The 14,166-nt window shown below is 45.0% G+C and overlaps 1 protein-coding gene and 1 long non-coding RNA gene across 4 annotated transcripts in view; one reads left to right on the top strand and one right to left on the bottom strand.

Moving 5' to 3' along the window:
* Positions 1 to 14,166, bottom strand: part of MYO5B (myosin VB) — a 374,136-nt gene that overhangs the window by 5,816 nt on the left and 354,154 nt on the right. For all 3 annotated transcript variants that reach the window (XM_058438377.1, XM_058438378.1, XM_058438376.1), the window contains 6 exons: positions 11,165 to 11,316; positions 9,323 to 9,412; positions 7,099 to 7,249; positions 5,468 to 5,753; positions 4,662 to 4,836; positions 3,302 to 3,382 (listed from right to left, as the gene is read on the bottom strand). In XM_058438377.1, the coding sequence (XP_058294360.1) occupies positions 3,302 to 3,382; positions 4,662 to 4,836; positions 5,468 to 5,753; positions 7,099 to 7,249; positions 9,323 to 9,412; positions 11,165 to 11,316 (935 nt within the window). The remainder of the gene's footprint in view (positions 1 to 3,301; positions 3,383 to 4,661; positions 4,837 to 5,467; positions 5,754 to 7,098; positions 7,250 to 9,322; positions 9,413 to 11,164; positions 11,317 to 14,166) is intronic.
* The window catches only part of LOC116468549 (uncharacterized), a 36,970-nt gene that overhangs the window by 18,044 nt on the left and 4,760 nt on the right, over positions 1 to 14,166 (top strand). The window contains exons 2-3 of the long non-coding RNA XR_004248081.1: positions 7,231 to 7,319; positions 8,318 to 8,380. This is a non-coding gene — a long non-coding RNA (uncharacterized LOC116468549). The remainder of the gene's footprint in view (positions 1 to 7,230; positions 7,320 to 8,317; positions 8,381 to 14,166) is intronic.

Here is a 14,166-nt window from a genome sequence, read left to right as displayed (position 1 = left end):
AGGGAGAATATTATTCGCCCAAATGGGTAGTGTTTCTGTTTAGGATGATGAAAGAATTTTGGAAATAGTGGTGATGGTTATGTAATATTGTGAATATACTTAACACCACTGAACTATACACTTAAAAATGGTTAAAATGGAACACACATACCCCAAAACCATGGGATGGGGAAGAGTATCCTTCTCATAAGGTTGTGAGGATTAAAAGAGTTAACAGGTGTAAAGAACACAGAGTACCATCACTGGCACATAGTAAGTGCTGTATTTGCTGTTATCAGTTTTATAATATGCTCCTTTGTTCCTCATGCCCGTAGATTAACCATTGACCTCTGAACCATGAACTGCTGGTAGAAGCTGTACTTTTACAAAAGTCAATAGGGTTAACTGTGGGAGTATTGCCAAAAAGGAAAATCAATATATCCTGATTTTGTGAAAACACAATTTATTTTTCTTAAACCTCGAAACAGGCCATGGTCAGTAAATACATAGCAGCATTTGAAAAGTGCTGGGAAATTGGATTACAGAATGAAGTCAGTTGGAGCATGGCATTGTAAGATGGCTCTATAGTGGCAGGGGAACCTAGAATTGCCCATGTTTTCATCCATTACCTGAATTATGAATAGAAAGCATGACTTAAATTTCCAGTACCCATGTGTTTGGCATCTGGAAAGATGGGCCAAAATTTTAAAGTAATTTTAATCATTTGAAGAAGAGGTCTGAAATAATGGGAGAGAAGTTTAAAGGAGAGAAAGGTATTTAGGGAGGAATAAGCAAGTAGCCTCACTAATTCAAGATACTCAATGATGGCTCTGGTGTGGCCTGGCAGAATGATTCTCTGGGATTGTTGACAGCTCATACACAGCCCACTCTGAGGTTTGCTGCGTTTATCATCACGAACCTATCACATGGCATATGTATGTAAAATGTGAAATGGCAGGAGGCTCTGGGAAAAAAAGTCATCTTTGTAGCACTTAAGGGCCCTTGTATTTCTCCACATTAGTTAGATGTGACAGTAGACTTCACTACCTAAGGGGTTTGAAGAAATTTTAGAGAGTATAAAAATGGGAAAAGAAAGTGAAATATTACCTATATTATCACAACTCAACAGCAAAAGGCATGCATACGTTTAGTCAATTAAAATATACAAGGTGATCATTTCACAGAAATCCTCCTGTGAATGCTTTGGTGAGTTTAGCAACTTCAAATTTACATTTTTAAAGGTCAGTACAAAGCTATAAAAAGCCCATAGCGCCCAAGCAATGGTTTGCTTTAACAAGTAACTTGTCTTTATCACACATGTGAGTTCAAATGTAGGAGGGTGGGACTGATCATTCACCATTTCTTCTGAGCATTGTATAGGTAGAAACAGAACATAAAGCTATAGCTCGTGAAAAAAAAATATTTTGCTAGAACTGCGAGACACTGAAATTGATTACTGAGGAAGATTCAGAATCTGACTATACAACCTTCGAGAGAATATTTGGGCTTAACCTCCATTATATTTTTCCTTTGTCCTTGATCCAATAAACCTGCAGTATGATTTGGCATATATTTTTTAACCTGAATTCTCACAAACAGTGGGGTTGCCGATTTATGAGCAGTTATAGTTCTCCCTCTAATGTGTGTCTCAGATATTCAAAACCAAACAAGACTTTCTAAACTTGCACTTTTGTGTAAATTATCAGCCCTCCATAAAAATCCATATAACGGGTCCAGGGTCAGGTATCTCAGTGGCTTCTGTCATCAAACTCTTCCCATTCAGCAGCTGACTATGAGCATCCTAACAGGATCCTTTCTGTCAGCACCACCCACAACCCTGTTGTTATATTCATGTTGGTAAGTAGGGACTCACTCTGCCTGCCCCGCTCTGTGGCCTGTGTCTTTAACAATCAACTGTGTTTCTGTCATTGCCCTTAGGAGAACAACCTTTAGTCTGACTAGGCACCCCTTCCCAGACGTTCCCTCTGTTGGCCTCTGTTCCCTACTTAGATGCTGGGCTAAAGTTCATTTAGGTTTTTTTTTTTGCCTTGGCTCTTTTCAAACCCCTTTTTAGCTCTTTTCAGGGCTCTCTAAATCTCTGGATCTACACTGAAACACTGTAAGGAGCTCCAAATAAAATCCCAGGAGTATTCCAAAGGGAACAGGTTCTTGTACAAAGCTCCATGTTTCCTCACGTTTCTTCAGTGTCTTTGATAAACCTCCATTTGGTTCCCTTTTTCCTGACTCTCCCTCTGATCACTTCCCCCTGAACCCCTTTTTAATCCTTGTTTCGTGTCAACATCATTTCACTGGCCAACAAGGTCATTTAAAAGTTTGAGGGAGTGCTATGTCTCCCCTGAGGTGCTCCCCACAGGTAATCATGAGAGAAGTGTGGCCTGTTTTCTGAATCACTGCGACATGACTATCATTCCAACACTGTCACAGTTACTATCACATGCAAAGGTCAGGCACTCAGCCATCACCTTGGGCTCGGCTTGAGGAAGCTCATCTTTAAGTAAAACATTCCCATCATCTTAGGAAAAGACAGATTTAAATAACTGTTTTCCCTAATACGTTTTCTTGCAAGCATTTTCCTAAAAGCAAATATTGTCTTTTTTTTTTTTTTTTTTTTTTTTTTTTGAGACACAGTCTCACTCTGTCGCCCAGGCTGGAGTGCAGTGGCGTGATCTCGGCTCACTGCAAGCTCTGCCTCCCGGGTTCAAGCCATTCTCCTGCCTCAGCCTCCCGAGTAGCTGGGACTATAGGCGCCCACCACCACGCCCGGCTAATTTTTTGTATTTTAGTAGAGATGGGGTTTCACCATGTTAGCCAGGATGGTCTTGATCTTCTGACCTCGTGATCCCCCCGCCTCGGCCTCCCAAAGTGCTGGGATTACAGGCGTGAGCCACCGTGCCTGGCCTATATCATAAGTCTTAGACAAAGATTTAAGAGCTCAAATTGTTTTCTTTAAAGAACATTTCTTAGTTCTATTTATGGTTAGGGCTGACATTCTGCTGACATTGTTAATTCCATTTGGCGCTAATAGTTCAGTAACATGCTAGTGGCAAATGAAATAATGCTTAAACTATGTCTATAATCTGAGAGGCAGATATTATAAAAGTTGAGTTTTCTGTGTGTAAATAGTTACTCATGGGTGATATGGTTCATGTTTATCTAAGTAGAAAGCCTAGGAATGTAAGGTTTCCTAGCATATATGTAACCAGTATTTTAGTAATAAAGAGAAGCAAGATTAAAACCCAAATTTTCAATTTCCTTTATAGTCTTAGGCTGGACTTTACAAAATTACTATTTTAAAACTCACCTGGATTGTTCTTATAAAGGCCACTGTTACCCGTTCTTCAAATTCATTCAGGGGAGTATAAAGATTTAAAATTTTGACAATCTGTTGGGGGTAAAAACAGAATTTAGCACAGAGCTAAATGAACACGAGACAACTTTTGAACTTTAAAGAATATGTGACATTGGTACAAGAGTGTGATCCTCTTTAGACAAGGCCCACAACACAGATGGAGCTGGACTGACATTTACCCTTGGAGCCTGCATCCAGTAAACTAGAGCCCACAGCTTTGCCAGGTGGATCCGAGTCCTCTCACCGAATTCAGGTCTCCTGTAAACCCACCTGCCCCTCCCCACTATGCTTGTTGGTATACACAATGAGGAGTTTAGAATGCAGCTGCCTGAAATCCTCAGCCTCATATATACTAGTAATTTAAAGGTTTCTTCTGAAGAGTACTGGAGATCTTACCTGAGATGAGAAAGATCTTGTTTAATACCTAACTACCCCTGTCCCCCAACATTGTTTACAAATGAGTATTTGAACAGGAGATACTCTTTTGTCTGCCTACCACTGGTTTGGTGGAAGTAGACTGCCCAAATGCAATGCCAGCTGCATTCTAGAAGAAACTTATGTTAAGTGAAACGTATTTAAAGAGGAGAAAAATGTTTGAAGACTTTCTGGAAATGTTTACAGAAGGAAGCAGTTTTTTTAAGAGTTCAATATTTTAATAGTAAGTGGAGGAGGTAAGGAAAGGTGTTCACTTTGCTATATTAAGATGTGTTTTTCTGTACTGAGTTTGGATTTTGTTATTTATCTTTCAGGGACTGGCAATGTGTCGGCAACTGAGTCACAGTTACACATTTTTTAGGGAAAAGGAAAGCAACACTTAAATGCCCCTAAGTTCTTAATGACTTCATTTAAAACAATATAAATGAGTGTGAGTGAAAATATGACCATATTGAAATTAGTTTTAAAGAAAACTTTTTTCTTACAATTATAGTTGTAAAGAAAGCAAATACCTGATGCTGCCAATTTCTGAAAATTTGTGGATTTCTATGTAATAAACATTCCAGAATTCATTATATTTAAAAAAGTTTTTACCTAAACTTGACGTTTTGTGGGTTTGCTACCTTATCTTTTTAAGTGAGTAAGAGGGATAGAGAGTTACCAGAAAACAGTATCCGTGGCATCTTGTTTCACAGACCAAATGGTTTTTGGTTCATCTAGGAATATCCCATCAGCTACACTTCAAAATTGTATCATTAGGGGTATATAAAGGGTGGGAGTGCAACACTAACAACTAACCACTAACGAGAACAGACTTGGAATGGACGCTGGGCTTGCTTGGAATATCACGGTTGACAGAGGTGCGGAGTGACTGTACCTGCTGGGTGCTGAGGGAGGTACACAGGGAGCAGATGGCCTCTGCATCCTCCTGGGTTTTCTTCTTTAACTGCAGGAGCTGGGCTGCTTGGATCAGAGGTTCCATGGTCTGAACTGCTCCACTCTGGTGAAGGTTTCTTCCCCGAAGCCACTCCTCAAGCTGACTTATATTGTACCTTAGCCATAAGTAGAAAGCAAGCTGCGTTAAGCTGGTCCTCCTAATTCACTGAGAAGGGGACACCTGTTGCGTTTTGCAGGCCAGCTGCAGCTAGTGCCATTATTTATCTCATATGGTTAAAAAGCATGGCAAGTGCCTTGCACTCAGGAACTATTTGTTGAATAAAGAATGAATAAATGAATGAGTGGGTACTTAAAATCAAGCAAAGATGAAATACCTGAAGTGTCTATATAAGTTAACGGGGAAACACAGGCATTAAATATATTGAATTGTAAGTATTTATATTTAACATTCACAAATGTATTTATACTTCTGTGTGAGCCTTCATGCCTCTTAACTCACCGAGTTTTCTCTCTGACCTATCTGCTTTGTATTTAGTCTTTAACTTAGAGTACATCAACATCTTTAAGCTTTGAACTAATTTGTTTACCAAGTCAACCATCTCAGTGTTCGATGGATTTCACCAACAGATAAAAAGGTGATGGATGTGAGTCACAGGCTGATGGAGACAAGGACGGTCAATTAGATTTGGATTTCATTTTTAGAAACAGCAGTCTTGTGTTCTGATTCTAGCTGCAGTCAGTGAGGGCCCACTCTATCTGTGTTGTTGGGGGGTGCTCCTCTCTTACCTGAGTTGCATGCCTGTGCTCCAAGAGCAGACGTCCTTCCGCAAGAGCAGGTTGTTAAGAGTCACTGCGTTGATCATGTAGAAGAGCTGTTTGAATACCTGCAGGATGATCTCAGGGTCCAAGCCCTGGTCACACATGACTGTATGAAAGGCATTCATCTGGCGGATGATAGCTTCCAGGCAGTATGAGTTATCCCCATCTGCCATGCTGGAGGAGCGCTTCCGGTAGCCGGTGGGCTTCACACCAGATAGACCCTGAATGCTCTCATTTTCCAACATGGCAGAAACTGAAAGAAAAGCACAATTAGAGAAGCTTGCATTCCCCACTGACAACGCAAAGATTGGACCACTCAAATCATTTAGTGCTCCGGGCTTTAGCAATGATACCATCCAGAGGTGTGCAATGTTGACATGCTTAGGAACTTATAACATTTGGCAAAGAATTTCTAATGTGTTGATTTCTGTATGGAATAAAACAGCTGTGGACAGCATTTTCACTCAATTTACTGGCGATTAGACAAAGATGACGGGCATATACCAGCTTGATTTGGTATCACCTGTGCTAAAGTCCACAGTTTGAGAATTGTGGAACCTGGGTGTCATCCTGGTCCAGCCACTGACTATGTCAATAAGAGCTTCATTGGTCTGTCATACTTACTAAGCAGCAATTGCCTACACACCAGGGGCTTTATGTTCAGTATCACTTTCAATCTTCCAACAACTCTATGAAATACTTCCCATTTTTATGAAGAAGTTGAGGCATAAAGAGGTTAAATAACCTGTCTGAGGTCACACTGATAGGGAGTGGCAGGGCCAGGATTTAAACCCAAGTCTGTCTGACTCCAGAACTGGTGCTATTAACCTTCACATTATTCTGAGTATCTCCAGCTTGATATGTCAGTTCTCCCTCTGTCTGGTGCCTTATAAAAAGATTTCCAGACAGGAAGGAAGGTTTTGAATGAACCTCATTTCAAGTAATGTCTTTCTAGATTGGTCCTTCTTGGGATTCACCCATAACCTATTTGTGTTGTAAGAACCTGGGGAAAGCATTATGAACAGGTAGGTCCAGGTAGTTTCTTTCCCAGCCTTTGCAGAGCACAGTGAATAATGCATCTACACATCATTTTTCTTCCGATTGAAAATGTAACTGCTCTCATTTCTCAATTCTGATTTCATGTTCAGTGCCCAAGTACACTGCTTGGTTCAAAGCAAGTATCTAATAAATACTGATGCATCGTGCCGACTGCTGTGTCCTTTCGCATGAACACTCCTGCTTTTTTCCATGAATCAAGTTCATAATAGGTTAAGAGGGTTATGTTTTCTCACTGTATATGCATTTGTACCTTTTGAGTTTACATTTACTATGTATTAAAATTTGGGAAAAAATACAATATATTACAGAAAAAGAGATAAAGGGAAAGTCACCTATGCCTCTTGCACCGTGTCAAATACTTTCACAGCTCTTTTTAAGCATGATGTGCACACTTCAGTTCTGCCTTCACTGGAAGGTTCTGGCTTTCTGGAGGTCATGGCTAATATATCTGGTTCCTGAAAGGCAGAGGGTGCTGACCACGCCTTCCCCTCATTTCAGATCCCATGATGAGTGATGTAGCTCTCCTGCTGCCAGCTTACCTATCATTGGCTGTAACACGCCCTCGGCAATTTTAATGAGCTGCTGGTAGATCTGAATGGAAAGGTCACTCAGCACCTGACGGTATTCGGTGAGGTCAAAGTTCTTAAGACAGTGTTCGTTCTGCTTTGCAGTGTTCTGAGTCATGAAGCCCTGCAGAGGGAGAGGCGTGCACTACTGAGTTCTGTGGTCTGCTGGGCCCAGCACAACTTCCAGGGCTCTGGTAACTTTAGTCATCTATTTGGTGGGCAGGGGGCCTACTCAGGCCCTCCCTATGTAGATGATGTTTTACAAAACCCTGTCAGTTCTTTGAGGCCTCACTGATGACCTTTGAACTTGAAGGAAGTGGAAAAACTCAACATGAGAGAGAAAGCCTGAATCGCTCAGTCCAAATCCCTGAGGCGAAGTGATTTCCCTACAGTAGCAAAACCCAGGTTGGTACCAGGTCCAGAGAAAGGGATCCCTGCTTTCTCACTTCATCCAGTGCTTTCTCCAATATACCAGGTCCCCCTAAAATGTTAGATGACGTGCAGCCTCTAAAGGAGTGTGGCCATGTCCAGATTATAGGCTTGTATGAGGAGAAATTTTATGCAGATTCTATCACTGGGTATCAGAATTAATAGATGAACTAAAGTGATTTCGTAGCTATAGCACTGTGTCCTCTTAGCTTTCTGTATTAATCAGATGAAATCACATGTAAGTTAAGGGAACTGCTGATATCAGAAGGACTCATGTGACCAATATCCTTTTCATTCAGGCCGAGGGAAACCAGTATCTGCCAAAAAGATTAGTGTTCCCAAAAGGGCAACCATCTTCAGCAAGGCCTGTTGTACTGTGTCAAATACAAAGCCATCTTAATATGAACAAAAGCAGGCAGAAAAGGGGATAATTGTAATGATGAAGATAAGAGTCAATCATTCTTCCTTGTTATTTGGACTACATGGATCTGGTTATGCTGTGGTTCAGCTCTTGACCCAGAGAATATGAGCACATGTAACCACAGCCTAATGTAATGGAGTTCTAGGTCCTGCCCTAGCCTTACATAACCTCCCATTTAGAATGTGTATAACATTGGGTAAAGTGATGGACCTCAGTGAAATAACATTACATGTAGCTCTATGCTTCAAGTAAATGCTTGGATATTATGATTTTGTAACAGAAGACATGTGGTTTGAAATGGCCATTTCTTTAACCTTTGGCCCATCCCTTTTATAATAAAAGCAGGCCATCAAATGAAGTACTGGTTCTTAGGAGAGAGATGGAGTCAAGCCAACTGTAAAGAAGGTAAGACTGAAAGGAAGGGCATATCCTTTTACTAACCCAGGGAGAAGAGCCTGTCAAAATTGGTTCTGGCACAAAAGATGGAATAAAGCTTTAAATATGGTCACACTATTTTGGTTTACACTATGTCTTCACCTTGGGAAGGGTAGATGGTGAGATATGTGAAAGGAAGGGGAAGAAAAGTCAGGAAGACCTACAGGAACCTGTGAGTGGGCATATCTGGAACGAGTTGGGATTCTCACCAGAGAAACTAGAATGGAAACAAGCCACATATTACTAGGTCATTGGGCAGAGTGCAGAGCATGGGAGAAGTTCTTTCAGGGACCAAAGCTGGGAATGTGAATTCCAGAAAAAGCTGGGCCTTACAGGTCTGGTATGGATTTTGAAGTGATGGGGTTAGTAATTGGGCCTCAGGTCAAGGAATCCAATTTGGATACATGCATGGAGCTGGGCCTCCAGGTCAGTTTGCACACACGTAGTTCTGATTATGGTGTGCCTCTTTTCTTGTGGCCATCTTTGTCTGTCTTGAAATGGACAGATTTATTGGTTGGCTTAGGAGACAGGGTGACCCACTAGGCAACTGAGCTTCCTGCCAGTATCCACTGCAGTGGGGCTCTTCTAGAGCTGATACAGAAATGTCAGGTTACAGGAGTTTCATGGAGACTCCCAGGGCCTCTATTGATAATGGGTTATGCAGACTGTGCTTACATAACCCAGGAGTGCTTTCTGGGGCCCCTTGGGCTCATCAAGGCCTCCTGGAGGCAGGTCTCCTGTGGCCAGCCTTATTCCTGCTTCCAGCCACGAGGTATGATAAGGTGTGCCCACAGTCTGAGGTCCCCAAGGGTGCTCCAAAGACCCCACTGACCTCGGAGGGGATACAAAGCACTTCTCAACCACATTTGGATGAAGCAGAAATGCCTCCTGGGTGCCCCGCTCCCCACTCACCTCATCCCCGCTGTACTGCTTCAGACAGTGAAGAAGGCGGCAGGTGTTGGATAACCAGAATGATGTCATCTCAAAGTCATCATTGTGCTTCTGTGAAAAGAAAAGGACATCCTCAGCTCTAAGTGGCTCTCGTCTGGTGAAATGCTTCCTTGGTACCTCTCTCCCCACATTTCCTACCCTTACCTAGTGTTCCTGAGCAGCCCTGAGGCTGGGCAGGGCACTTGACAGTCACGGGATTGAGACCCATTGCTGAGAGGCTGCGTGAGTGTTCCTCTGTCACCAGGGATGGTACACAGAACCCCCATCTTGGTCCCCTGATCAGTGGTGCACATACAGGGACACACATAAAGGACAGGCTGCCTTCCATGGCTGAAGAATGAATGCAAAGCTGAGTGACAGATGAGGCTCTGCCCCAGCAGCCCTGGGCTCTCGTCTAACCGCCTGGGCTAGCTGGCTCTGTTTCTGAACTGCCAGTTATCCAACACAAGTGATGCTAAAGAGCATAACAGCAAAATAGTTTGGTGTCCCATTTATCTAGACGTCAGATGCATCATGGCTTTAACTCTCTAGAAAATGGCTACAAACCCTAACTAGGTGAAAAAGCCTGCTTAGCAACCCAAACAGCTATGAGACAGCTGCTGCATTAAAACTGATGACTTCACGCAGCTCATTCTGTCAAGTAAGCATTATCATTATTTAAATGACAGAGTGGTATGAGGTACGACCAAAAAAAAAATGAGGTTGAATAGAAAGCGACTGCTGGGGCTGGGACATGCTATTTTAGCTCAGAATTAGGGAAAGCTTTCCTAAGGAAGTGACATTTCTGTCAGCCCTAAATTGGCCTAGACTGGCCCAAGATTCCAGCTGGATGGTGCTCATGAAAGAGGGTCAAGGCTGGAGACACAAATCTGAGAGCCACTAGCATGTAGATATATAAATTGTCTGTGGAGGGCAATGCAGCTACTGAGGGCAGGAAACCAGACTTAAACGCTGGCTCTGGAATTCTCAGAGCAGCGACCAGCAGCTCAGTGGACTCCAGAATTGGTTTGGACTCAGAGCTTTTGAGAATGACTTGTATCCTGGAAGCAGTAGTGTGTGAGAACTAAAGATGGTCTCTAACAGCAATAATACTCGGGGCACAGGCCTGCTAGCAGGTAGGAATCCCTCTCACTGAGGGCTCATCTCCCTCAAGAACCTCACCTCCCACTGCCTGGCCCTCACCCCTGTGTGAACAGGCCTCACCCTCCCTGCAGGCCAGCCTGTTTCTGCAGTGGCTGCACTACATTCAAGAAAAGCCTTGTGCCTTCAGGTGCCATTCCTGAGCACTTTTAACACCCTGCGGCAAGCCCTGTCCTGGCCCAGGCTGCCTCACCTTGGGAAGTGATGGAATGTCACAGCCCTCCCTGTGTTACCCCCCAGGGAAGCAAGCACCCGGCCCCTTGGAAAGGTGGAGAGGGCCCGTGTTTCAGGGGCGTCCCTGAACTTGCTCCAGGGCGAGGCCCACACACCCTTGGCTGCAGCACGATGTCTCCCTAGCACCTGTGGCAGTGCACAGGCCAAGGCTTCTGTAAGCACTGGGCATGTCCGGAGGCTCAGCAGGGAGGAGCTGGAGGGCTACCTACACCAGAGTCCTGGGCTTCCTGCCATTGCTGGGCCTGAGCATCCTTCTCTGGGAACTGCCAGGCATCCTGGTTACATGGATGCTTCTGTGGCTCATTTACCTTCAAAGTTGGAGCCTTAGGAGAATTCACTACAGCCAAACCCACACACAGAGAAGCAACAGTAGGGGGCTGGCTTCGCTCTACCCACCACAAACCATGACCTTCTGCAGGGGCTGCTTACTTTCAGGACTTTCTTAATGCCATTGATGGTGGAGGTCAGCAGGGAGTGCACCTTGAGATCGTCGTTGGTGTAGTCCGCATGCCGGATGCACATGTAGAGGATGTAGGCAGGGAGACAGGGCACTGCGCCCGACAGCATCTGGGGCTTCAAGTCTAAGGGCAACGACAGCAGCAAATGGCAAGAGTTAGAGCTATGGGGGACAGTGGAGGCTGTCAGAATCTTCATCTGAATAGAGATGTTTTCAGTATTTCCCCATAGCTCATCTAGGAATAGATATCTCAAAGAGGATTGGGAGAGAAGCCACCCAGGGTACCCAAACTCCCGAGCATGCCTACCAGTAGTTTCAGACACTGCGGTTAAAAACACAAACAAACAAAACCACATTCCTAATTGTCTGCACTACAACACTGAAACAGGCTTCTAATGCCTCAGCCTAACAATATGGAGGAAAAGTGCCTGCAAGTTACACAGATGCCTCGGTCTGCAGCCAACAGGGGCCCACGGCAAGAGGAAGGCTGAGGACAGGACCTAGCTCCCACATGGGGGCAGGAACTCCTGATTCGTGGGCACCACCACTTCCAGAAGGCAAGGGCTAGCTCCAGAATTAGACAGATTGTATGTTCCCAAAGACAGGGCCAGCCTGCCGAGGGCTAGGGAGGCTGGAACAACCTCAGGAACAAATTACCCAGCCGTGCTTGCCCAGTTTCACAGCCAAATACATCAGGCAGGCCCCCCTCTCCCACCCCGGTGCTGCTGCTCAGCATGCATCTCTCCAGTGGCTCTCTTATTTCCCCCAACTGCTCTCCTCTGTGTCCCACACTCCTGCCCTTGCCTGGGCAAGGGCTGCTCTGGCTGGACTGGAAGGGCCTTGTGAGTCTCCCCATTAACTGCAGACTCAGCCTTTCAGCCCTTTCTTGCAAAAGGCCCTGGAGGGACAGGAAGCAGCTGTCAGACCATTTGCTATTCCAGACCATGCCAGGAGAGCCAGGCTTAAGGCAACAGGTGGTGGTAGGAGGCCAGAGAACTAGGAGGAAAGGCCTGGTGCAAAGGCAAGATGACAGGTGAGAATGGGGCAGGAGCACAAGGCCCCAGGGGTCTCACCATAGCTCTGCACTGTATCGCCAACCCTTGTTCTTTACACCCATACCCTCCCAAATGAGGCCTCATGAGCCACCTCTAGGCTCAGAATGGCAATGAAGGGAGGCCACCTCCCTCCCACCTGCAGGTGGGCAGTATCCTTGCAAACCTTCTACCAGGTCAGTCCTGGGCTGGGCTCTGCTGCCAGCAGCTCCAGTTGGTACTTGGGTTACACTGTTCCTGCTCCAACGCATCCTTCTAGTTAAATGCTAACTGTAGGCCATAATACTCTTGAGTACATGGTTGACGTTTGGGCATTTTATAGGTCCAACAGATAGCTGTGGATTGGCCATTGGCTCTAATTAGAATGCTGGTCACATTTATCCAGGAGAATGTATTTTGTAGGCCCAGACTTCCAATCCATAACTTCTTACTTCAAATCCGATCCATGTGCAGATTGCAAACAACTTGTCCTGCCTTGGAATGTTCTATTGTGATTGAATAAAGCTTGTTTGGGTGCCCCAGCTAAATGTTAGCATCTTGGGGAAGAGACGATGACACTAGTTTTATTTCTCCTCCACAGCAACTGGCCAGTGCCAGGTACCTAAGAGGTAGGTGGTCGGCGGTCAAGTTTTGGCATTTGTTTGGATGGGGTCTTTTGGAGGGAAGATGACTGCGGGATTTTCCTAGGTAGCTCAGCAGGAGATGACCTTTCCTGGGGCCACCTGAGCAAGGGTCATCTCATGCTGATGGCAGGGTTTTCTCTGTAAAAACCCTGGCAAATGGCAGGGGGGAGCCACCTGTCTGACACAAGCAGCCTTATTTATTGAAAGTTTCATTCACCAGAGATGAAAGGTTTGTTGCTAACTGCATTTGAACAAGATGCAGTCTGTTTAAGGAAGTTTAAGATAAACTTACATCACATTTAATTGCTGGACAACTGTAGGGGAGATTAAGCTTTTTAAAAGAGCAAAATACATCTAAGAAGCAGGCTACTAAAAACACACAAACCAAACAGCTGGAGAAAATCTGTTTAAGGCAGACGTCACAATCTGTTCTTTCTGGGTCCCTCGGCCCTAGTCACAGTGCTCAGCAGAGTCAGACTTCAATCTTACATAAGTTTCTCTAAAATAATGCTTGCCTCTTATTTGAACTTCAAATATTCCTGCAAAAGCTACCACTTCTTTGAAAGCCTCACATTTGAGAAAGGTTCTGCAGTTTTAACACAGCATTTTGCCTTTGTCACACTTCACATCATGGGGCAGGCAGGTCAGTGTCATCATCCACATTTCACTAAGGCGCCATGGAGAAGGGAGCTGCTGGCTCAGGGTCCAGTGGATCAGACCACCAAAGATTTCTCCTCTTTCACACAGGACTCTCTCCTCTAAGACTCTTCCTGGCTCTGCAGGGGGATGCTGGACTGGGTTGGTACAGAGCAGGGAGGTGGCCTGTTGCAGTGGCCTGTGGCAGATGGGGCACAAGACCGGAGGGGAGGGAGCTGGTACGACTGGCAAAGCAGCACCGGGCACAAACCTGAGCAAGCTGCACAGGTCACAAAGACTCCCTCCTGGCCCTTGCTGAGCAGCCAAGAGGGACTCAGAGAGGTGGCGGGGGCTCCTCTTTTCACAGAGAAAACCCTGCCCTCTTGGCAGCTAGTGTGGAAGGTCTTTCAGTTCTAGGAGCCCAGCTGGGGAAGGGTTCTGAGCAGTGGCTCTCACAGCTGCCTGGTGGCCCTAGGGAGCACATGGGGGTGGGGGGCTGGCAGGCCAGCCCTGATTCAGCCACATGCCTGGATGAGAAACTGTAGATGATTGCACAGACAGTAAAAGCTAACCCTGATGAACTGTGACAGTGGGACCAGGGTGATCCCAGACAGACTGCAGGAGCTTAGCATTCCTCATTTTAATGAGCCTGTGAATGTCACC

Source organism: Hylobates moloch, unplaced genomic scaffold (genome assembly GCF_009828535.3).
Source record: "Hylobates moloch isolate HMO894 unplaced genomic scaffold, HMol_V3 SCAFFOLD_5, whole genome shotgun sequence".
Lineage (NCBI taxonomy): Eukaryota > Metazoa > Chordata > Mammalia > Primates > Hylobatidae > Hylobates > Hylobates moloch.
Note: the sequence above shows the minus strand (reverse complement) of the source record. Positions and strands in the feature narration are given on the sequence as shown.